At 45.8% G+C, this 23074-nt stretch overlaps 2 protein-coding genes across 4 annotated transcripts in view; both read left to right on the forward strand.

Annotated features, from left to right (window-relative positions):
- Positions 1 to 854: 854 nt before the first annotated feature.
- On the forward strand, positions 855 to 11516 carry UBA52 (ubiquitin A-52 residue ribosomal protein fusion product 1). 3 transcript variants are annotated; one of them, XM_015810720.1, is made up of 5 exons: positions 855 to 925; positions 3083 to 3203; positions 4511 to 4597; positions 6632 to 6734; positions 11283 to 11516. In XM_015810720.1, exons 2-5 carry the CDS (start codon positions 3101 to 3103, stop codon positions 11374 to 11376), a joined length of 387 nt encoding a protein of 128 aa, XP_015666206.1. In that variant the 5' UTR covers positions 855 to 925; positions 3083 to 3100; the 3' UTR covers positions 11377 to 11516. The 3 variants fall into 3 exon arrangements, with proteins under 3 accessions (XP_015666206.1, XP_015666208.1, XP_015666207.1); XM_015810722.1 differs by lacking the exon at positions 855 to 925 and adding an exon at positions 928 to 945; XM_015810721.1 differs by lacking the exon at positions 855 to 925 and adding an exon at positions 938 to 956.
- Positions 11517 to 14570: 3054 nt separating this feature from the next.
- Positions 14571 to 23074, forward strand: part of REX1BD (required for excision 1-B domain containing) — a 14765-nt gene continuing 6261 nt past the window's right edge. The window contains exons 1-3 of the mRNA XM_015810723.1: positions 14571 to 14949; positions 20502 to 20586; positions 22574 to 22778. Coding sequence (XP_015666209.1) covers positions 20510 to 20586; positions 22574 to 22778 — 282 coding nt within the window. The 5' untranslated portion in view covers positions 14571 to 14949; positions 20502 to 20509. The remainder of the gene's footprint in view (positions 14950 to 20501; positions 20587 to 22573; positions 22779 to 23074) is intronic.

Here is a 23074-nt window from a genome sequence, read left to right on the forward strand (position 1 = left end):
TGGGGTGAGCAGACCTGGCTTGTCAGTCTCCAGGGGACCACTGGATGACAGCCAAGGGAGGCAAAACAATGCCAATTATTGCACCTCACATCTGGTAGCTTAGAATTGCATTGCACTTTTAGATATTTTAAGATTTCTACTCCACCCACCATAAAAAAAATTGCTTCTTTTATAAATGTCTGAGAGAGAGAGAGAGAGAGAGAGAGAGAGAGAGAGAGAGAGAGAGAGAAAGATAAAGAGAGAACATAGAATACTAGAGTTGGAAGGTATACTGGAGGTCATCTAGTCCAACCCCCACGAACAGGAGCCACTATACAGAGGTGGGGAACTATGACCCTTTTATGACTTGTGGACTTCAACTCCCAGAATTCAATTCTTCAATTCTGGGAATTGAAGTCCACAAGTCATAAAAAGGCCATAGTTTCCCCACCCTTGCACAGTATCATTTCAGACATTGTCCAGCCTCTTCTTGCAAGCCTTCAGTGGTGGGGCAGCCACAACTTCTGAAAGCATCAGATTTCATCTTCACAAACGAGAGTCTCACAATACACCCCACCCCACTCAAGAAGAAGAAGAAGAAGAAGAAGAAGAAGAAGAAGAAGAAGAAGAAGAAGAAGAAGAAGAAGAAGAAGAAGAAGAAGAAGAAGAAAGAAAGAAAGAAAGAAAGAAAGAAAGAAAGAAAGAAAGAAAGAAAGAAAGAAAGAAAGAAAGAAAGAAAGAAAGCTGCAGGGCTCTTCTATACATGTTCATAACTCTATGAAGCGCATTGCTTCCGGGAGGCGTGATTGAGGCTAGGCGTTGTCGTGGTGACCGGGGCAACGACTGTGACGTAGGCCGCGGGCGGGCGGGGCTTTGGAGGGAGGAGTGATTTGGCGGAAGCGGGCCTGGTTTCCGCTTCCGCCGGGGCCTCGTTCTTTTCCGTTCGGTAAGGAGAGGCTGCTGGAGGCGCGTGGAGGGTGGGTGGTCGGGCCGGGCCGGGCCTTCACTCGGGGCGGGGGAGGGGGCGCTTCTTTCTCGGCCCGTTTAACGAAGCCTCGTTGCGTGGCTCTCAACACGGAGATAGCAAGACAACTTGAAATGATATAGGCCGGGTTGCCTGCCTGAGCAGGGGGTTGGACTAGATGACCTCCAAGGTCCCTTCCAGCTTTATGATTATAACCTGAATATGCGTCCCGTCTATTGTCAGCAGATCCACTTTTAACTAGATTGGATGAAGTCGGGCTGGATTTCCGTAGCGTTCGTGGACGCAACCGTGTGGTTTCTCCTGGCAACAGTAGGGGTGGCTGACCATCACTGCCTTCTGGGAAGCTTCAGCCACTCCCTCGCTTGGACCCCCACTCCAGGGGCTTCCTAGTGGTCCCCCTTCCCAGTTTGGGTTGGGCTCAGCCAGAGTTGCAGCTGCTATTATATGGATAGCATTTACATAAGCTATAGAGCAGGGGTCTTCAAACCTGGCCCTTTTGCGACTTGTGGACTTCAACTCCCAGAATTCCTCAGCCAGGCATGCCTGGCTGAGGAATTCTGGGAGTTGAAGTCCACAAGTCGTAAAAGGGCCAAGTTTGAAGACCCCTGCTACAGAGACAAGTGATGCTTAGAGTGTTTAAAATGTATGAGGGGATTTTGGGAAAGATATACTACGAGGAAAGGAGCCTCTATGGAGATTCTAGGTCACCTGAGGACCAGTCATAAGTCACTTTTTTCAGGGCCACTCTAATTTCAAATAGTTACTAAATGAATGGTTGTAAGGCAAGGATTTTCTGTACTCTTGTCTCACTGTTATAAGCCCAAGTGTAATACAGACATTTTATGTGGCATTCTGAACATATAACCTGACACTGGTTACTTCCTCTCAGTTCCATAGACCTTTAAAGGATTATTTGTCTATGGAGATTCTCAGTCACCCAGGTCATGGTTGTCCCAAAGATGCTTTTTCAAGAGGCAACTGGATGTTCCTGTTTTTCTTTGAAGATGTTTTGCTTCTCATCCAAGAAGCATCCTCAGCTCTCACTGGATGGTGGGGAATGGAAGGATTTATACTCCTTGCAAGACAGCTGGTCATTTGCATTTTTAAGAGAATTGTTCAGGCCACCTGGAGGTTTATCAGGGTCAACAGTGATGCAAATGGATGTGGAGCCTTATGAGGAAAGGAGAGATGTAGTTTCAGGGTTATAGATAAATATGTATATAGATAGATAGATAGATAGATGATAGATAGATAGATAGATAGATAGATAGATAGATAGATAGATAGATAGATAGATAGATAGATAGATAGATAGATAGATAGATAGATAGAAGTATAATACAGAAGATATAGCAAGAAATAGGATTGTGTAAGTGCATTCCCACAAAATACATGTAGAACATGGACAGTTAGTTAAGCAGATACTACTATGTTCTAAATATATGGGGGGCATATATCTAGAGTTTCTGTGGGTGTGTCTGTAATGCCTAGACCAGGGGTAGGCAACCTTGGCTCTTTTATGACTCGTGGACTTCCAACTCCCAGAATTCCTGAACCAGCATGGGGGAACTATGGCCCCTTCATGACTCGTGGACTTCAACTCCCAGAATTCCTGAGCCAGCACGACTCAGCTTGGAAACCTCTCCATTTCTCCTCAGCATGGCTAGCTCAGGAAGTCTAGGAGTTGAAGTCCACGAGTCATAAAAGAACCAAGGTTGCCTACCCCTGGCCTAGACTAATATTTCTTGACTTTGGCAACTTCAAGATGTCTGGACTTCAATTCCCAGAATTCCCCACCAGCATGCTGTAGGGGGAACTCTGGGAAATGAAATCCACATAAGTTGCCGAGGTTGGAAAACATTAGTGGACTAATGTTAGATTTAGATTTGTAGATCTAAATATGGATAGAAGGCACAAATGTAAATATTGTAGATAAGGAGGATTTACTACATAAATATAGAAGCCTATGTAGGTTGTGTTGCCTACAGTGATGTCAGAATTGGGTTGTGCTCTTTTATTGCTATCAGCTGCTGTCCCCTACTGGGCAAGGTGAGGAAGAGTTTTTTTTTTTAAAAAGTCCAAATCTTGGTTCATATGTCACTTCTCTACGTTCTCCAGGTAACCTCAGCTGCCACAATGCAGATTTTTGTGAAAACCCTCACCGGCAAAACCATCACCCTTGAGGTGGAGCCAAGTGACACAATTGAAAATGTCAAGGCAAAAATTCAGGACAAGGAAGGTGAGATTAAATACCAACCTGATAGAACAGCTTTCATGCCTCCAGGAGACAGATTGCCTGCACTGGAGATGTTCCAGAACTCGGGTGCTGCAATCTGGTGAACTGTGCTATTGTGGGAACTAATTGGGCTTCTGTATACACTGAACATCAAAGCAGAGCTTTGCCAACTGAGACGGAGCTGTACTTTCCAGATTTCTTTGCACAAAATGGTTATTCATCCTAGCCAGCATGACCATGTGGTTGGGGTGGTTTTATCAAACATTGTCAGGGATACAACCTGTTGGAAAGCGTCAAGACTGCCAGTGCTTTAAAAAGATTTGAGTTCTGCTCGGTTGTCCTCCTGATCTGCACATTCTCTGTCCCAGAAAGGATTACTGAAGCATTGTTTTTCTAGAACAATGACTTTTATAATGAATGAAATCCATAAGAAAGCAAACTGATTTAAAAAGACAGCAGGAAGAGAACAATTAATTGAAATTTTGAAAGGCTGAACTTTAAATGAGTGGATATACTTAAACAAGGATCCAGGAAGATGGAAAGAATAGGTGCCAAAACAAATATTTGGGCAAGAGAATGCTGTTTAATCCAGAGCTTCCTTAGATAAGCCCAGGCTCAAAATAATATTTTCCTGACTTTAAAAGTAATGCAGATAACAAGGTCTTGGGATAAAGATCTTAAGAAGCAGACCCACTGATTCATATGTGTACATCCTTCTGTGTAAGGTGGGAAGCAAGATGGAATTTAGAATTAGAGAGGAATAGTTAATGTAATAGCCAAGACTTTGTGTCCTCCAAATGTTGGAATTCTTCCATCTTGACTATGAATAGCTTTCAGATTTCTCCTGTCTCGTGTGTGTGTGGAAGTCACTTTTAAACATATTTTTTTTCAGTATGTTACTAAATTGTAAATATTCTCTTGAGCAGGGGTCTTCAAACTTGGCCCTTTTATGACTTGTGGACTTCAACTCCCAGAATTCCTCAGCCAGGCACGCGTGCCTGGCTGAGGAATTCTGTGAGTTGAAGTCCACAAGTCATAAAAGGGCCAAGTTTGAAGACCCCTGCTTTTGAGGTACAGCATTGTTGAAACTAAGAGACTTCTGCTTTGGTCATAAGCAAGCTATGTTTTCTTGTCCATCACGTGGAGAACAATAATTCTAAACAATTGTTAATGTCTGTCCATGGTCTAGTGCAGCTTTACTTGAGAGAAGGGCCTGTGTGAAAGCTGTTGGTTTTGTCAGAATAAAAATGAAATTCTCCCCCATGTCTGCCTTAGATAATTGATTTCTGTACAAAACCTTTCCTTTCCAGGTATTCCTCCTGATCAGCAGCGTCTGATCTTTGCGGGAAAACAGCTGGAAGATGGACGCACACTCTCAGATTACAATATCCAGAAAGGTACGGTGCTGATGGCCCGTCTCTTCCCCTCCTCAATTGGGAAAAGCTCATCAGTCAGCCTTGGTTTGTTATTATGGGACATCATATTTTGCCAGGAACACACATACAAATCGGAACCGAATTCAAGACAGTTTTAGTGCCTCTTGCCCCTAGAACAGGGATAGACAACCTTGGCTCTCATGCTGGCTGGGGAATTCTGGGAGTTGAAGTCCACAAGTCTTAAAAGTGGCCAAGCTTGAGAACCCCTGGATTAAACTGATTGGTTCACTCTACTTATTAACCGTCCCTGTTGGCAATGTACAACAAAGTCTTATGAAAACAAACCAAAAATAATACAGGTAGTCCTCAACGTAGGACCACAATTGAGGCCCTGTTGCTAAGTGAAACATTTGTTAAGTGAGCTTTGCCCCATTTTGTGACCTTTCTTGCCACAGCTGTTAAAGGAACCAGTTAAGTTAGTAACACCGTTGTTTAAGTGAATCTGGCTTTCCCATTGGCTTAGCTCAGGTGTAGGCAACCTGGGCTCTTTTATGACTCGTGGACTTCAACTCCCAGAATTCCTGAGCCAGCCATGCTGAGGGGAAAGGGAGAGGTTTCCAAGCTGAGCCAGGCTGGCTCAGGAATTTTGGGAGTTGAAGTCCACGAGTCATAAAAGAGCCAAGGTTGCCTACCCCTGTCCTAGAAAGAGGATATCGCTTGCAGCTAGTAGAAAACGGGGCTTTTAATTTAAACATTTTGAGGCCATTACAATCCTGATTGACTGTTTCCAAAGGTTGAATATAAAAAATGAATTTGCTGTAGTAGCAAACATCTCACCTCTGACTATAGACTCCAAGGTACAGTCAGCTGTTGAGATGGGCTGAATTTTCCACCGACTTGACTAACATTCAAGAGTTATGTTGTTTAAGGATGACAGCTTTGAGTTAGATCATGGGCAGGATAAATGGATCCCCCCCCACCTTGCTGTGTTTTCTCCTGAGATTAAGATATTCCTGTTTTCCAGATCATACTCATTATTGCCAACATACAGTAGTGGCCAAAATTGTGGAAACCTTTTGGGAAAAGTGCATTTTTGAGGTTTGATGGCTAATAACACCACTTTTGGGGGGGGAGTAGTACCATAAAATTATATATCAATGGAAAGATAATTTAGTCAAGAATGCAATGCAACAACGTTTGTTCAATTATCTGTACTGTATTCTATGAAAAGTTATAGCCAAATAACCAGAAAAAGGAAGCACAAGTTGCTTAGGTCGATCTCAGGAAGCTTTCCTTCCTCTGATTGTAGCCAATGAGCAGGAGTGTTTAGAGAGCCAATCGGGTGTCATCTTGTTTTGGCCATGAGCCAATCAGATCACAGTAGGATTCAGTTGTTGATGTCATGTATTGAAGCTGAGAGGAGGACATTTGTCAATGTGTTATGTGATTGCTATCAAGTTGGTTGGGGTTTTTTGGTGGTCTTTCATTGAGTGAGCTTGTAAAACGTAATAAAATTAAAGTCATGGTGCAAAGAGTTGACTGGTTGCCCAGAAAGCGATGTAAAATAGTATGATTAAGTGAACAAGGCTACAGTTATAAAGAAAGTAGAAGAAAAATGGGTGGAAACTTAACCAAAGGTGGCATTTTTACTGTACACTTTTCCCAAAAGGTTACCACAATTTTGGCCACTCCTGTAGTGTGAGGGTAACTGGCAAGACTGAAGGACGACAAGAGAACATCCTGCTCTGGCAGGGATCTTGGATAGCAATTGCAGTGTTTTCTGTTTGTCCAGCTGGCTGTGATTCTCCATCGATCTCCAGGCTCTCTGCCAGAAATGGATCCTCTCTGGCCATGGATCCTTTGCAGAGCTTAATAGGGAACAATCAAACAATTGAAGGTCACTTTGTGCTCCATGTTCCTGAGGGGTTCCATTTTCTCCTTGGCTTCTGGGATCTGGTTTCTAGAATGGCAAGTCCCAAGTCTCCCCTTTGTCAGAGCTTCCGGGAACCCTGGTCCGTGCCGTTAATGTTGTTTCTATCTTTCTCCCCACCAAAGAGTCCACTCTTCACTTGGTGCTGCGCCTCCGCGGAGGAATCATTGAGCCTTCACTCCGTCAGCTGGCCCAGAAGTATAACTGTGACAAGATGATCTGCCGCAAGTATGTCCCATGGGGCGCGGGCGGTTCCAGGAAAATGCCGGCTCTTAAGACTGAAATGTAGGATTTTGGCCACAGCAGTTTAGGGAATGTGACATCCCATACAACTAGAGTAGGGGTCCCCAACCTTGGCCACTTTAAGACTTGTGGACCTCAACTCCCAGAATTCCCCAGCCAGCCATGCTGGCTGGGGAATTCTGGGAGTTGAAGTCCACAAGTCTTAAAAGTGGCCACGGTTGGGGACTCCTAAACTAGAGGACTGGAAAATGCTTGGCTGACGATGGGGAACTTCGGTAACATCAGCTGAGATGAACAACTTACAATCCCCAATTTACAATCCAATGTAGTATATAGTCCCCAATTTACAATCCAATCTTAATTTTTTGCAGCGGTCATTAAGCAGATCCATTTTGCTCAGTGGGTGTTTTTTGATGGAAAATACGATCACGTGACTCGGGGGGGGCTGTGGCTGTCGTAACTTCAACATCGGATATTGAGTAGCTTTTGGGGGCGGTTCGGCACGGCTTTGGATGGCCATAATGCGAGGACTGCCTGTGTTTTTACAGCTTCATTGCAACAGTTGTGACTAAAAACCCGAAAGGCAAAATCATTTCACTGTATTTTGCTTCAGGTTCTGGACATCTTCATCGGTCAAATAATTCAATTTCAGTCTTTATTATGGCCACAGAGCAACCCATCGGTAAAATAAATAATCTTGTCAGGTTATGGTTTTCCTACCTTTGTGTCTTTTTGGCCTTGCAAACCCATGACATTATACACTCCAAGCTTAATGTCTTGCTCCTGATAATGGGCAGAAGATGCTCTCTGGAATATTCTTCTGGGGAGTGTGAACAAAGAAGCATCCTGTTGTTCGTTTCCAGCATTTGATTCTTGATGGTAGATTGTAGAAGGTCGCACCAAGCATTTCAAATTCAAAAGGCCCCATTTTAGAATTTTTCCTTTAGGTGTTCTATTGCAGCATATAAATCTCCTGCTCTTCCTCCTCATCACTCCCAGAAACGCTCTGAAGCTGAAATGCTGGGTGTTTCCAGCTTGAAATAAAGACCTTTGGAATTTGGGCAGTTCCAGGAGGATTGGTACAATGCTGGAATACTTCCAGTGAGGTCCAGATAAGCCATTTCAGACTTAATAATAAATAAAGTTGGAAGGGACCTTGGAGGTCATCTAGTCCAACCCCCTGATCAGGCAGGAAACCCTATACCAGACATGTCCAAAGTCCGGCCCGCGGGCCATTTGCGGCCCGCGGCCCAGTTTAATCCGGCCCTCGAACAGCCCTCCCTGCTCTATGTAAATGCGGCCCTCCCACGGCCCTCCGGCAAGTCCCATGAGAGAGAGAGACAGAGGCACTTGCACTTCTGTCTGTCTGTCTCTCTCTCTCATGGGACTTGCCCCCTCGCAGGGCTCCTCATTGGCCCTGCGCCACCCCCTGGGAGAAGGGCGGCCAGGAAGTCCCTTTCCTGGGCTGGCCCCGTCCCAGGCGCACGTGGCTGGGGAGCCATGCGGGGAAGCCCCAAGATCCCCACTGGGAGTGGCCTGCCCGAGCCTCCGCTGAGCGGGCCAGCCTTCCCGCAAACCGCGGCCCCCGAGAGCAGCCCCTCCGATGCCCAGCTGGCGCCAAGCAGCAGCAGAGCCGGAGACAGAGGGTCAGTGCTGGGGGGAGGGAGGGGGCTCTGAGTTCATGGAGCACTGCCGCAAAGTGGCTGCGGGGCAGGTGGTGCGCCCCCCCGGCTTACTTGTTCCAGTCTCGGCTGGGGCATCGCTTCCTGGGCCGCTCCCTGGGCAGCCGAGCCAGCCACATGTCTCCCCGTGCTGGGCGGCAGTCATGGCTGGTGCGGCGGCCAGCGGGAACATCGCTCCCCGGGAAGCTGAACCGGCCACATGTCTCCCAGCCCGGGCCGGACGGCAGTCAGGCAGGGCTCTCCGCCGCCTGGCCCCACCTCGGCCCCATCGGTGGCACCTTCCTCGGGCACTTTCAGGGAGCTGCCGCTGCTGCCCTCGTTGCTGCAGGAGAAGGAGACCTTGGGATACGAGGGCGGCGGGGCTGGCGGCGATCGGGACCCACCCTCGTCGGCACTCCCCATTGCCGGCGCGGCCGCCCATGGTGCACCCGGCCTTGGCGCCCCCCTCTTAAGACGGCGAAGTGGCTGAGGATGCGGTGGGGGCGGCGGCCGGGCCAGGGGCGGCGACGGGGACCCCGACGATTCTGCAGTGGCTGCCGCCAGAGCCGCTGCCTCCCGTCCTGCTCCCCCTCCCTGCCCATTTGGCTGAGGACGCAATGGGGCCGCCGCCACTGGAGCCGCTGCCTCCCGTTCTGCTCCCCCTCCCTGCCCCTCCCTGCTTGTTCGGCTGAAGAAGCAATGGGGGGGCGGCTGGGAGCTTCTACCTTCCGTCCTGCTCTCCCCGCCCGTTCGGCGCCATCTGCCTTTCATTCTCTCTCTCTCTCTCTCCTAACCTGGAGGGAGAGGGAGAGAGAGAAAGAGGAAAGAAAGAGAAGAGAAAGAGAGGAGAGAGGGAAAGAGAAAAAGTGGAAAGAGAAAGAGGAAAGAGAAAGAGGGGAAAGAGAGAGAGAAAGTTAGAGGAAAGAGAGGAAGAGAAGAGAAAGAGGAAAAAAGAAAAAGAGAGAAAAAGAAAAAGAGGAAAGAGAGAAAGAAGAGAAATAGAGGAAAGAGGAAAGAGAAAGAGAGGAAAGAGAAAGAGGAAAGAAAGAGAGAAAGAAAGGAAAGAGAGAAAGAGGAAAGAAAGAGGAAAGAGAAAGAAGAAAAGAGGAGAAAGAGAGGAAAGAGAAAGTTAGAGGAAAGAGAAAGAGGAGAGGAAAGAAAGGAAAGAGGAAAGGAAGAGAAAGAAAGAGGAAAGAAAGAGAAGAGGGGAAAGAGAAAGAGAGGAAAGAGAGAAAGAGAGGAAAGGAAGAAAAAGGAAAGAGAAAGGGAGAGGAAAGGGAGAGAAAAGGGAGAGAAAGAAAGCAAGAGGGAGAGAAAAGAGAAAAGAGAAAAAAGATTGAGAAAGAGAAAGGAAAGAGAAAGAGAGAAAGGAAAGAGAAAGAGAAGAGAGGAAAGGGAGAGGAAAGAAAGAAGAGAAAGAGGAAAGAGAGAAAGAGGAAAGAGAAAGAAAAGAGGAAAAGGAGAGAAAGGAGAGGAAAGAGAAAGGAAAGAGAGAAAGAAAGCGAGGGGGAGAGGAAAGAGAAAAAGAGGAAAGAAAAAAGATTGAGAAAAGAGAGATGAAAGAAAGAGGAAAGAGAAGAGAAAGAGGAAAGAGAAACAAAGGAAAGAGAGAGGAAAGAGAGAAAGGAAAGAGAAAGGAAGGAAAGAGGAAAGAAACGAGAAAGAGAGGAAAGAGAAAGTTAGAGGAAAGAGAAAGAGGAAAGAGAAAGAGAGAGAGGTAAGAGAAAGAGGGGGAGAGGAAAGAGAAAGAGAGAGGGGAGAGGAAAGGGAAAGGAAAGAGAGAGAGAGAGAGAAAGAGGAAAGAGAGGGAGAGGAAAGAGGCATAAAATAATTCATTTGCATTTAATTGTAATGGTTCAAAGAATGTTCGGAAAAATGTTCGGCCCTCCAGCACGTTCACTTCATCCAATCTGGCCCTCTTTGAAAAAAGTTTGGACACCCCTGCCCTATACCATTTCAGACAAATGGCTGCCCAGTCTCTTCTTAAAGACTTCCAGTGTTGGAGCATTCACCGCTTCTGGAGGCAGGTTGTTCCACTGGTTAATTGTTCTAACTGTCAGGAAGTTTCTCCTTAGTCCTAGGTTGCTTCTCTCCTTGATTAGTTTCCATCCAGTTGCTTCTTGTCCTGCCTTCTGGTGCTTTGGGGAAGAGATTGCCACAAAGAAGAGGGGCTGCCTCTTCTTTGTGGCAGCCCCTGAGATATTGGAAGACTGCTATCATGTCCCCCCTCGCCCTTCTCTTCATTAAACTAGACATACCCAATTCCAGCAACCATTCCTTATATGTTTTATCCTCCAGTCCCCTAATCATCTTTGTTGCTCTTCTCTGTACTCTTTCTAGAGTCTCAGCATCTTTTTTACATCGTGGTGACCAAAACTGGATGCAGTATTCCAAGTGTGGCCATACCAAGGCATTGTAATGTGGTATTAATACTTCACGTGATCTTGATTCTATCCCTCTGTTCATGAAAAGAACTACTGGCAGGTTACTTTTGAGCACAAACCTTGCCTTATGTGGCGTTTGTATTGTCATGCAGCAAATAGAGATGCTATGCATTTAGAACCGGCATGCAGAAACTAAGAAAAAGTATCTTACTGTATTTTGGACTTCACTTTCTATTCGGTCTGGCCAGATGGTCAGGGGTGAGCAGCTTAAGTCCAGCCCCAGTGGGAAGACCGCAGCTTACTTAACTTTATCTGAAAGTGTGGGTCTCTCTCTTAAGAACATTTCATTGACTCCTCTGTGTCACATCAAGGCAGGAATGGTTTCTGCACCCACAGTCCATTCCCAGGTGCAAAACTGGAGCGTTCAAATGCTTAAGCCTGTGCCAGTAACAAGACTCCTTCCTCCTGTCTTTTTTTCTCCCTTCTAGATGCTATGCCCGCCTGCACCCCCGTGCTGTGAATTGTCGTAAGAAGAAGTGTGGCCACACCAACAACCTGCGCCCAAAGAAGAAGGTCAAGTAAAGAGCATGGCGGGAGCTGCCCCCATCCCTTCTCCTAGTACCTGGCTGTGGTGTTCCTGCGACAACGCGATTCATCTTCCTTCCTCCCACAAGAGGCCGTTTTCCCCCCGCCAGTTGGAATAAAACATTCAGCGCGCCAAATTTGTGTCTCCCTCTTCATTTTATGCCTGAATTGCAGCTGTATGTTATCGAGCAAGGCTTCCACATTGTAAAAGGGATACAGAGTCCTTTGCCTATGGCAGGGGTAGGCAGCCTTGGCTCTTTTATGACTCATGGACTTCAACTCCCAGAATTCCTGAGCCAGCCATGCTGAGGGGAAAGGGAGAGGTTTCCAAGCTGAGCCATGCTGGCTCAGGAATTCTGGGAGTTGAAGTCCACGAGTCATAAAAGAGCCAAGGTTGTCTACCCCTGCCCAATACCATCCCAGAGAAATTGTCCAATCTTTTCTTGATAACCTCCAGTGATGGAGCACCCACAATGCCGGAAGGAAAGCTGTTCCATTTATTAATCATTTTTACTGTTCGGAAATTCCTTTCTATTTCCAGGTTGACTATTCCTCTGAAAAGTTTCCACTCGTTGCTTCCTGTCCAGCCCTTGGGTGCTATGGACAATAAATCGATGCCCTGTTGTCTGTGGAGCCTGTCAAGTATCGAAGATGGCTGTTGTGTCTCCCCTAAGCCTTCTCTTCGCTAGGTTAGACGTACCAAATGCCCTTAGCCATTCATACAATTTAATCTCCAGGCTCCTTATTTTTGGCTCCCGTTATCCTACAGGATTGCAATAATATATTAGTACTATAGTCAGTGGTTTAAGCATCAGGCTAGAAAGCTGTAGGCTGAGTTCAAGACCTGCTTTAGCCATGAAAGCTAGCTGAGTCGCTTTGGGCCAATAATTCTCGGCCAAATCCAACTCAGGGTGGTTGTGGGGAAAATAGGTGGAAGTTGTACTGGATATGTTTGCCACCTTGAGTTATTTGTAAAAATAATAAAAGCGGGACTTGGGGCCAGTCAGTTTACTTGGAAGCAGTGTGTTCCCTCAACCTTGCTTGAAGAACTGGCTGCTTTTTTTAAGGCAATAAAAGCTTTGTAAAAAGCTATCCACCTAGATTCATAACAGTAGTTGAACAGCATGTACATACCGTACTAAATGATAAGACATGAAAACTGGCTAGATAACTTTGGGCCCATCTTCTCTCTTCACACACTCATGACATTACCTAGTTGGGTAATGAAACGTCTGCAAGAAAACCAGCAGAGAGTACTAAGAACCCCATAGGAAACATACTCAAGCAGAGAGTCGGGGGGGGGGCAAGATAAGGAATGTGGGGTGCCTCACTAGGGTTGGGGGAGACCCTGGGAGGCCTGGTGCAGGTCGCAGGCGACTGTTTTTCACCCAAAGACTGAAAATCCTTAGATTTTGGCAAGGTTTTTAATTTCTGAAGGCCCCCCCACTCTTAAGGCATCCCACATTCTTTACCTGGGATTCCGTCTGCTTAATGACCGCAACTGGGAGTGCCAGGATAGAAGTCATAGAGCAGATTGATGACATGAACCATCATGTGACATCTTGCTAAACAGCCACTTCACTCAATGACTTGAGATTCTGGTCCCAATTATGATCATCAGTCAAGGGCTACCTGTGGGTGGATCAAAATGTCCAAACATCTGGCTGGTTATACAAATTAATAATAATAACCACCTTGACCCCTAGTGAGACACTACCTTGGCATGGTTGTGGGACTTGTGTGCTCTGAGGAAGATGGGAGCTGTGTCGGAGGTTCAACCATACTGGACAAGTATCAGAGGAGTCAGAGTGTCTCTCCCATAAAAAATATAGTGCTGGAATTCCTGGATATTGGGTGAAAAATGGGATTCCGGTCATTAGATACACAGCTGGAATAGTGGACTAGACTCAAGCAGACTAGACTCAACGGATAGGAAGACCAGAAAAAATGACAACGAATCACGCCTTTCATCAACGCAACGACATTGACAGACTCTACCTACCAAGCTAAATAGGTGGGCGTGGATTGTTCCAAGTACATCAGATGGTTGAAGAAGAAGAAAAGGACTTCAGAAGAATATCTGAAGGACAATGAAGAAGATGCACTGAAGTTAGTAGATCAGGAAGGCTTACTGACTACTGGAGAGACCAAACTGGCCTACAAGAAAAAAACCAAATGCAAAACAGAATGGAGGCATGGGAAGACAAAGCACTACATGGCTAGAACATTTAAAAAAAAATAGCAGGGAAAGCAGAAAGTTGAAGAAAGAGACCAAGAGACTAATTCTGGCTGCACAAGACCAAGCCTTAAGGACAAATGCATACAAAGCCAGAATTGAGAAGACAGCAACAGACAGTAAGTGCCACCTATGCAAAGATGCTGAAGAAACAGTGGACCACCAGGTAAACTGCTGCAGGAAGATAGCCCAGACTGATTACAAGCAGTTGCATGACAAAGTAGCAACAATGGTGCATTAGAAAATCTGCAAGGAATATCATTTGCCTGCAAGCAAGAACTGGTGGGACCATAAAATAGAGAAAATCATAGAAAATGAAAATGTTAAATTGCTCTGGGACTTTAGAATTCAAACAGACAAGCACCTGCCACATAGCACCCCAGACTTAACAATTGTCAATAAGAAGGACAAAAAAGTCTGGATACTGGACGTGACAGTGCCTGGAGACAGCAGAAGAGAAGAGAAAGAACTGGAGAAGATAACAGAATACAAAGACCTACAAATAGAAAGGCGACCAAGGGTAGTACCAATAGCAGGACTGAAAATAAAAAGAGAAAAAAACTAAAGTAATAGTTAAAAATCTTTCAGATAAACAAAAAAAAAAACAAATGTCAGAAAAAATAGAACTACAAATAGTTAAAAGGGTTAAATACATGGGAATATATTTAACAGCAAGATGTTCAACAATAAAAGACGATAATTATACAAAATTATTGAATCAAATAAGAGTGGGTTTGGAAAAATGGAAAAACTTGCAATTGTCATTATTAGGAAAAATTGCTACAGTGAAAATGAATATATTACCGAAAACTGGTCCCCAGTTCAATGATTTGTTATGAGTCCGTCTGGCCGGCAGGGGGCAGCAAAGCACCCTGTTGCAAAGATTCGGGCTCATATGGGTTACCCGGAAGGAAGGGCAGGTTATCTAAGAAGAACGTAGACTTTAAGTGCAGAAGAGCCCATCATTTGTTTGCTTAGTCGCTTTCAAGATAGTTTATTCCTACATTCCCAGGAAAGACAACTTTGTCCATGGACTCATTGAAGGAATTGAGGATTTAAAGCCATGACTTTGAAATAGCAGATCAGAAAATGAACGCTGGAAGCCACCATTCTCCTTTTGAACGCCATTTTCATTTCCTAAGCAAACATCCCCTAAAAAGATGTTTCACATCTGCACACAGTTGGCTGCCGTTGTGGGCGTTAAACGGTTAAGCGACCAACCTCGGCAGATATTCAAGAGTTCCTTAAGGAGAAAAAACGATTTGGAGGATTCAAAATAACTTCGTCAGTCTTTGGGGCTTGCAAAATTGTGAGTAGTCCCCTGCAGAGCTGGGGTAAGTTTCTCCGATTTTAAATATTTAGAGAATAACCACAACAGGGTGACGCTGCAGAGATGCGAGTTACATGGTTTCCAAACTAGAATCAGAGTAGGCTATGCTTCGAGTATATTGCAAAGTTAGGACAATTCTCTACTATTCGAATTTACCAATAGAGCGGGGAGAAGGATTGGCATAAAAATTGCAGGCATTAATATATAGAGATCCAGATTCAGCCATAGTTTCATTCCATACAGCATTAACCTTGTGAAGCTTCCTCCTTCCGTTATATACTCAAGATGGACAGTATTTAATATTTATTTGCTATGTATATGTAGGGGTGTGGGTCTATACATACGTTGTACATAGTATGTTTTAGGTGTGTGTCATGTATGTTTCACTTTGAGAGCGGGCAACTAAATTTCATTTTTGATGTGTGCCGTTGTGCCCACAGTAAAAAAAATGACAATAAAGGTTATCTTATCTATCTTATCTTATCTTGGCCGCCTTCAGTGCTTCCTGATTCTGCAAAATGGGGTTCACCGGAACTGGCACCTGTCGTGCTATTTATATATTTATATTTATATTTTGAGACATTTACCGTGTTAGTCAGATCCTCACGTTTTGGAAGAGTTGCCGAGGGGCGGGGTGGGGGTGGATTGTTTGTAGCCAGGGTTATGTCTGCTAAAAACCTCGATCGATCGATTTGATTGCAGTGTTTTCCCTTTTTTAAAAAAAAAATCATTTTAGGGGGTTTCCTGATTGATAAAGCAGGAAAGAGACCACAGCCACTCCATGATTCTAGCCACACTCGGCAACTTTTAGGACGTGTGGCTTTCAACTCCCAGAATTCTGCAGGATGGTCAGCCAGCTGGGGGATTCTGGGAGTTGAAGTCCACGTGTCTTAAAATTGCCAATAATCACTGCTCTGATTATTTGTAGTTCTGCTTTAATCAGAGTGGTTTGATCCAATGCAATGGTGAACGAATGTGGGTTGTTGCAGCAGAGGGTCGAAGGGAGATGTGTGTGCATGTGCGTGTGTGATATACAGTGGCGGCCCCTTCATTAGAACCAGAAGGTTCGAGCAGCTGCGTGACGGCTGCTGCAAAATAAATAAGTAAATAAAACCCAGTGCAAGAAAACAGGTGGAGGAGAAAAACAGGAAATCACGGGGAGAGCGGGAGAGGGAAGCAGCGCTCGGCTAACTCGGGAATGCCCACTAGGGGGCGCAGGAGGCCTAGAAGTGAAGCCTTTGGGAAGTTGAGAAAGAAATGAGTGGAGAATATCTGCAAGGCGTTTTTGACTGGTGGGGTTCCCATCTGAAGTTGTTACACTACAACCCCCATCATCCACAGCCAACACAGTCCCCAACATTCTGAAGCAGGAGGTCTTCAAACCTGGCCCTTTTATGACTTGTGGACTTCAACTCCCAGAATTCCTCAGCCAGACATGTTGGCTGAGGAATTCTGGGAGTTGAAGTCCATAAGTGGTGGGATTCAGCCGGTTCCCACCAGTTCGGCAGAACCAGTAGCTAATTTTTTGTTGCCCAGGCCCAGAACGGACTTCCGGAAGCGGCATCCATCCAGAGAACTGGTTGTTCACATATTTGAATCCCACCACTGGGTAGTCCTCAGTTTAACAACCACAACTGGGCCCAGCGAGACATTTGTTAAGTGAGCTTTGCCCCATTGTACGACCTTTCTTGCCACAGTTGTTAAGCGAATCACTGCAGTTGTGAAATTAGTAGCATGGTTGTTAAGTGAATGGGGCTCCCCCATTGACCTTGCTCGTCAGAAGGTTGCAAAAGATGATTACGTGATCCCAGGACACTGCGACCATCCTAAGAGTGCAGAGAAGAGCAACAAAGATGATTAGGGGACTGGAGATTAAAACATATAAGGAAAGGTTGATGGAATTGGGTATGTCTAGTTTAACGAAGAGAAGGACGAGTGGGACATGATAGCAGTGTTCCAGTATCTCAGGGGCTGCCCCAAAGAAGAGGGAGTCAAGCTATTCTCCAAAGCGCCTGAAGGCAGGACAAGAAGCAACAGATGGAAACTAATCAAGGAGAGAAGCAACCTAGAACTAAGGACAAACTTCCTGACAGTTAGAACAATTAACCAGTGGAACAACCTGCCTCCAGAAGCGGTGAATGCGCCAACACTGGAAGTTTTTAAGAAGAAACTGGACAGCCATTTGTCTGAAATGGTATAGGGTTTCCTGCCTGAGCAGGGGGTTGGATTAGATGACCTCCAAGGTCTCTTCCAACTTTATTATTATTATTATTATTATTATTATTATTATTATTATTATTATTATTATTATTATTATTATTATTATTATTATTATTCAGTTGCCAAGCATCCAAATTTTGATCACCTGACCATGGGGCTGCTGCAGTGGTACTAACTGTGAACAATGGTCACTGATTTCAATGCCACTGTAACTTTGGTTACTAAACGAACTGTTGTAAGTCAAGGACTAGTTTTTATGGGGCATTTTTTGAGCATAAGGAAGGATGGTCTAAAAGATAAAATTATTAGGATCGGGCATTTTATGCACCTTTTAAGACCTTCCGAAGGACCTGAGAGAGGCAGATAAATTTACCTTCCCATTTCACAAGTGTGCAAATTGTAACCATGACTGAGGGTGCCTCTGAAGGGCCTGGACACCACATGGATCCTGTCAGCTTTATTTGTGTGAAATATAAGAGGGGCGAGAACTCTATATCGAGGCTCTTATTACCAGAAAGGTCCTCCCCAGTCTGCCAAAAAAAAACCCTCTGTATGTTGAAAGTGTCTTAGAACATACTTTCGGTGGCAAGGTCAGAACAAAGACACTATTTACCTACCTACAGAAAGAAAGTACAGGGAGTCCTCGAGTTAAGCTATTCTCCGAAGCGCCTGAAGGCAGGACAAGAAGCAACGGGTGGAAACTAAGCAAGGAGAGAAGCAACCTAGAACTAAGGAGAAACTTCCTGACAGTTAGAACAATTAACCAGTGGAACAATCTGCCTCCAGAAGTGGTGGATGCTCCAACCCTGGAAGATTTTAAGAAGAGACTGGACAGCCATTTGTCTGAAATGGTATAGGGCAGGGGTGTCAAACTGCCGGCCCGCAGGCTGGATGCACCATAGTGAAACTGCACCCATCTCATTGCCGGCAATGGCCAAAAAAGTTACGATATGTCGCGACACGTCACATGATGTTGCAAGTTTGACGCCCCTGGTATAGGGTTTCCTGTCTGAGCAAGGGGTTGGACTAGATGATCTTCAAGGTCCCTTCCAACTGTATTGTTGTTGTTATTATTATTATTATGGAGACTGTACATTACAGTGGTAAGTCACCACAAACGTAAAATGGGTCAGACCCAACGTTATGAGCTTTTTGTGGCAATCATTAAGTGAACACTGCGGTCATTAAGTAAGCCCATGATTTGCTATGGCGCTGTTTGGACAAAAATCTAGATGTCAATGCCAGTTTTTGGTAAAAGAAAACCATCCTAAAACCAGCAAGTGACCGCGGACACTGCAAACAGCCATAAATGCGGTTGTGCTGCCAAGTGAGCGAAATAAGGTCACATGATTCTGTGTGTGTGTGTGTGTGTGTGTGTGTGTGTGCGCGCGCACTATTGGAACGTTGGGAGCTGGCTTGTAAGTTCCCTTTTTCGGGTCTCTTGTAAAATTGAATGGTTGCTAAGCAACCAGTCATAAGTTGAGGATTACCTGTAATTGTAGCTGCCCAGAGTAGCTTCAATAGTGAGATGGATGGCACACAAATGTAATAAATAAATAAATCAGGATATTTCTGGAGGATGAAGGCAAGACGAAGCAGCTGGCCAATGTGGGGGCCCATGGCAGGAGTGGGGGGCCCTTGCAAGCCAGCAAGATTGCTGCAATTTGGCCCTCACATCGCTGTACATTCTGTTGAGGGGAAGCATGCTCTCCCCCCCCAAGTGCCAAGTTAAAAGATGCAGCTGCTGTGTACTGTATATACACATGTGTGCATATGCGCAAGAGTGAGAGAGAATGAATGAGGGTGTGTATTTTGGAGAGGGAGTGTGCAAAGAGAAGCCAAAATCTCGTCAACGCCACTTGCGTAGCCCAAACCCCCCAAAGGTTAGCGCCAACTGGGAGTGCCACACTGTTGTGTTGCTAGGATTTGCAGGTAAGGGAAGGGATTGAAAGGGTCCGGGGGGGGGGACGTCTCTTATGGAGGGCGAGAAACTGGATTTTGGCAAAACAGGATCTTAGGCCAAGCAGCCAAACCAGACATGGTCTGGCCAAGCACACTTCTGAGGTGGGGAGAGGAGAAAAGACTGTGGGAATGCCAACTTTAAAGGGTTCCCCCCCCCGATCAATGTCACACTCAATTGCACACCCACGTGCAAGAGCAAAGAAGCCCATTGTTAGTCCCCCTTTTAATGCAGGGTGGACACCAAAGAACCTTTTTTCTAATTGCAAACTGTTGTTTTGATCAAAGCAGCTTCAGGGTTTGAAAGTACAGGCAGGTCTGACAGGCTGCTTCTCATTTCCCGAAAATGGAAAAATGAAGAGAAAAAAAAAGCACTTACAAATTCTCTTGCTGAGATTCAAAGTCCGCCAATGGAAGCAAGGTGATTTATAATCCATGCTTTAACCCCTCTCCTTTATTCCCACTCTTTGGGCAGTCCAAGCTAGACTGCTTTGAGACATGGGGGCTCCATCTCCTCCTTGAATAAATATCTCTTTCAGCAGCTCTTTCCTCCCGAAAAGTTGGCTATTTCCTCCTTCCTTTTCTTTTTAAGGGCCAATGAAATAGAAATTTATTTTATTTTACTTGCCGCCCACCAAGTACAGGTAGTCCTCAAATTATGACCCCGGCTGAGCCCAAAATTTCTGTTGCTAAGTGAAACATTTGTCCAGTGAATTTTTGCCCCGCTTTACGAACTTTCTTTGCCACAGTTGTTAAGTGAATCACTGCAGTTGTTAAATTAATAACACAATTGTTAAGTGAATCTGGCTTCCCCCTTGACTTTGCTTGACAGAAGATTGCAAAAAGGGATTTCGTGGCCTGGGGACACTGCAACCATCATAAATATGAGCCAGTTGTTAAGTGCCCGAATTTTGATCACATGATCATTGGGATGCTACAGTGGTCATAAGGATGAAAACGGTCATAAGTCACTTTTTTCAGTGCCATTGTAACTTTGAACAGTCAGTAAATGAACTGTTGTAAGTCGAGGATTTCCTGTATGTACGAATGGGTAGGTATAAACCAGGGGTAGGCAACCTTGGCTCTTTTATGACTCGTGGACTTCGACTCCCAGAATTCCTGAGCCAGCATGGCTCAGCTTGGAAACCTCTCCCTTTCCCCTCAGCATGGCTGGCTCAGGAATTCTGGGAGTTGAAGTCCACGAGTCATAAAACAGCCAAGGTTGCCTACCCCTGGTATAAACCTTGACGGATTGATGCTAATTTAGATATTTGCCCCACTCTGCTCCCCTCGACAAAATCATTCTTGTGGCCACCACATTGGGCCAAAGGCCTCATGTTTTTTATTTCCTCTGACAAGCTTGCCTCCTCTTTTCAGCTGCAAGGATGAATGTGCAAAGTTTGGTGCACCGTTTCTACGCCCTGCAGACCGAGCGAGTAGAAGCTTACCGCCTCTTGGAGGAGTAAGTGTTTGAGCAGGTTGTTTTTTCCCTAAAATCTTCGACCCAAGTAGGTAACGTTATCAGTGCTGGTAAAGAATGAGGTTTCTGCAAGAAAACAACCAAGCTCAGAGAACACCAAGGACCCCTCATAGTTATTTGTCTCAAAATGATTAAATTAAGTGATTAAAGTGATGGACTTTCCATCACTGGAGATTTTCAAGAAGAGACTGGAGAGCGGCAGGGTAGGCAACCTTGGCTCTTTTATGACTCGTGGACTTCAACTCCCAGAATTCCTGAGCCGGCCTGGCTCGGCATGGAAACCTCTCCCTTTCTCCTCAGCATGGCTGGCTCAGGAGTTCTGGGAGTCCACGAGTCATAAAAGAGCCAAGGTTGCCTACCCCTGGGATAGCCATTTGTCTGGAATCGTATAGGTTCTCCTGCTTGAGCAGTGGGTTGGACTAGAAGACCTCCAAGGTCCCTTCCAACGCTGTTTTTCTATGTTCTAAACAAAAAGAGTCTAGACAGACTGAGCTTCCTTTGCAGAACCCCGGGTCCTACCAATTGCTTTGCATGCTACAAAATGCCCTGGAAAGCCGGTGGGCTCTTCCAGTCTCCTCCTCTCCCCCCCTCTCTTTTATTTGCACACCACTCGATTCAAGGGGGGCCCTGCAGGAGGCCTCCTCTCGACCTCCCCCCCTTTTCACACACACCCCCAGGCTCCCGGTGCCTGATGGAAACCAGATGAGCAAGGGGGCAGCACCCACCCAGCACCTGTGATCTATTTGCAGAGAAAAACTCCTTGTGGGCTGCTTGTGGGGAACCTGGTGTGGAGATAATTTACTTCTGCGGATGGGGAATCCAATCCCCGAGCCAGCAAACCCCCCACAAACAGGCTTTTGGTGTCCCAGGAGATGGGGTGATAACCCTCTCTAGGCAAAGGTGTCTCTCCGGGAGGGCAGCCATTGATAAATCAATCAAGCCTCCCCTCCCAGCAGGGGAGAAAATAATCCTATCCAAGATTAACACAAGGGAGGGTCTTTGAATGAGCATCCAGCATCTTGAATGGGAAGCCGAGCCTATCAGTCCATGTATTTTATAGCCAAGTTTGTAAAAAAAAAGGGGGGGCAAGTGAGGTCATCCAGTCTGACCCTCTCCCATTACCCTGTGACATGCAATTGCTGATGAATATGGACCTCATAGTCCCCAGAATTGGTGGGTCTTGCTGTTTTTAGAGGATTAAAAGAAGAAATAAAAATTGCCCAGGTTGTTAGGAGCAAGATAAGTTAATAGTGCTCTGTTTTTCAGCCTTGGCAATTTTAAGAGGGCTGGCTGGGGAATTCTGGGAGTTGAAGTCCGCACCTCTTAAACGTTGCCAAGGTGGTTGACTAACCATTGTGATAGTGGCTTAGAAATCTTGAAGGCAACAAACTAAACAGGAGTTCCCAAATGAGGGTTTCCATAGAGAAAAAGAGAGAGGAGCTGGTTAGCTCCCCGTTGAGAGAATATTTCAGAATTTAATCGCCACTATCTGTATAGAAAAAGTCCTGATACCTACTTGAAGACTTGTGGACTAGCTGGGGAATTCTGGGAGTTGAAGTCCACAAGTCTTAAAGTGGCCAAGTTTGAGGACCCCTGGTATAGCCAGTCCTCTGGTTGTGCTCTTCTGATCTCATAACTTGAAGACTGTTTGCTTGTCACTATTTTTATAAATGTTATTCAGGATCAACTATTGCCAGGGATCAAATCTGGGCCTTCTAGGGGATGCAGGGGAGATTTTTCAGAGAAGAAATGGATATGTTTTGCTTCCAAGAATTTTGGTTGTTTGGAAAATGGATCATTTGCCCTTGGGGGGGGGGGGGCTTGTAGCTCACAAGTTCAAGTGGCTGACTTTAAAATTCAGTTTTTTTCATCGGCTTCCCTCAGATCTTTGCGTGTTGCCCTCTGTTCCCCTTACCAGTAGGAAAATCTCTTTCTCAATTCTCTGCTAATATCCCCCTCCCCAAAACAGGGGTCACCAGGCATATCTCCGAAGCAGCCCTGATTACGACTTCCTCCGCTATCGCCAGTTGGTGCACGAGATCACCGTGGCATTCAACGGCATTTCCCAGGAGATCTTACAGATCAAGAACAATCTGGAGGGACCCCTCGGCCGGAGAGACCTTGCGGAGCACCTGGGACAGATTCAGGAGAAGGAGCAGGAGAAACTCGAACTGGTGAGCAGGCTTCCTTGTGACCCCATCCTGCCGAGTTCAGTGAGTTTTAAGACCCATTTCCTTGATCCTGTTTTTTCGTAACAGAACCCATGCTGAGAGTTCACGATTCGGTTGACAATCTGGCGGCGGCCTGGGAGACGGCCGCTGCCGCAGCATTGGACCGAGTCGTGCCTTTGCGGCCTCTGACCCGGCGCAGATCTCAATTGGCTCCCTGGTTTACCGGGGAGCTGAGAGAGATGAAGCGCCGGAAAAGACGCCTGGAGAGCAGTTGGAGGAGGAGCCGAACCGAATTCGAC

The sequence above is a fragment of the Protobothrops mucrosquamatus genome, unplaced genomic scaffold, assembly GCF_001527695.2.
Source record: "Protobothrops mucrosquamatus isolate PMUCROS unplaced genomic scaffold, P.Mucros_1.0 scaffold14, whole genome shotgun sequence".
Taxonomy (NCBI): domain Eukaryota; kingdom Metazoa; phylum Chordata; class Lepidosauria; order Squamata; family Viperidae; genus Protobothrops; species Protobothrops mucrosquamatus.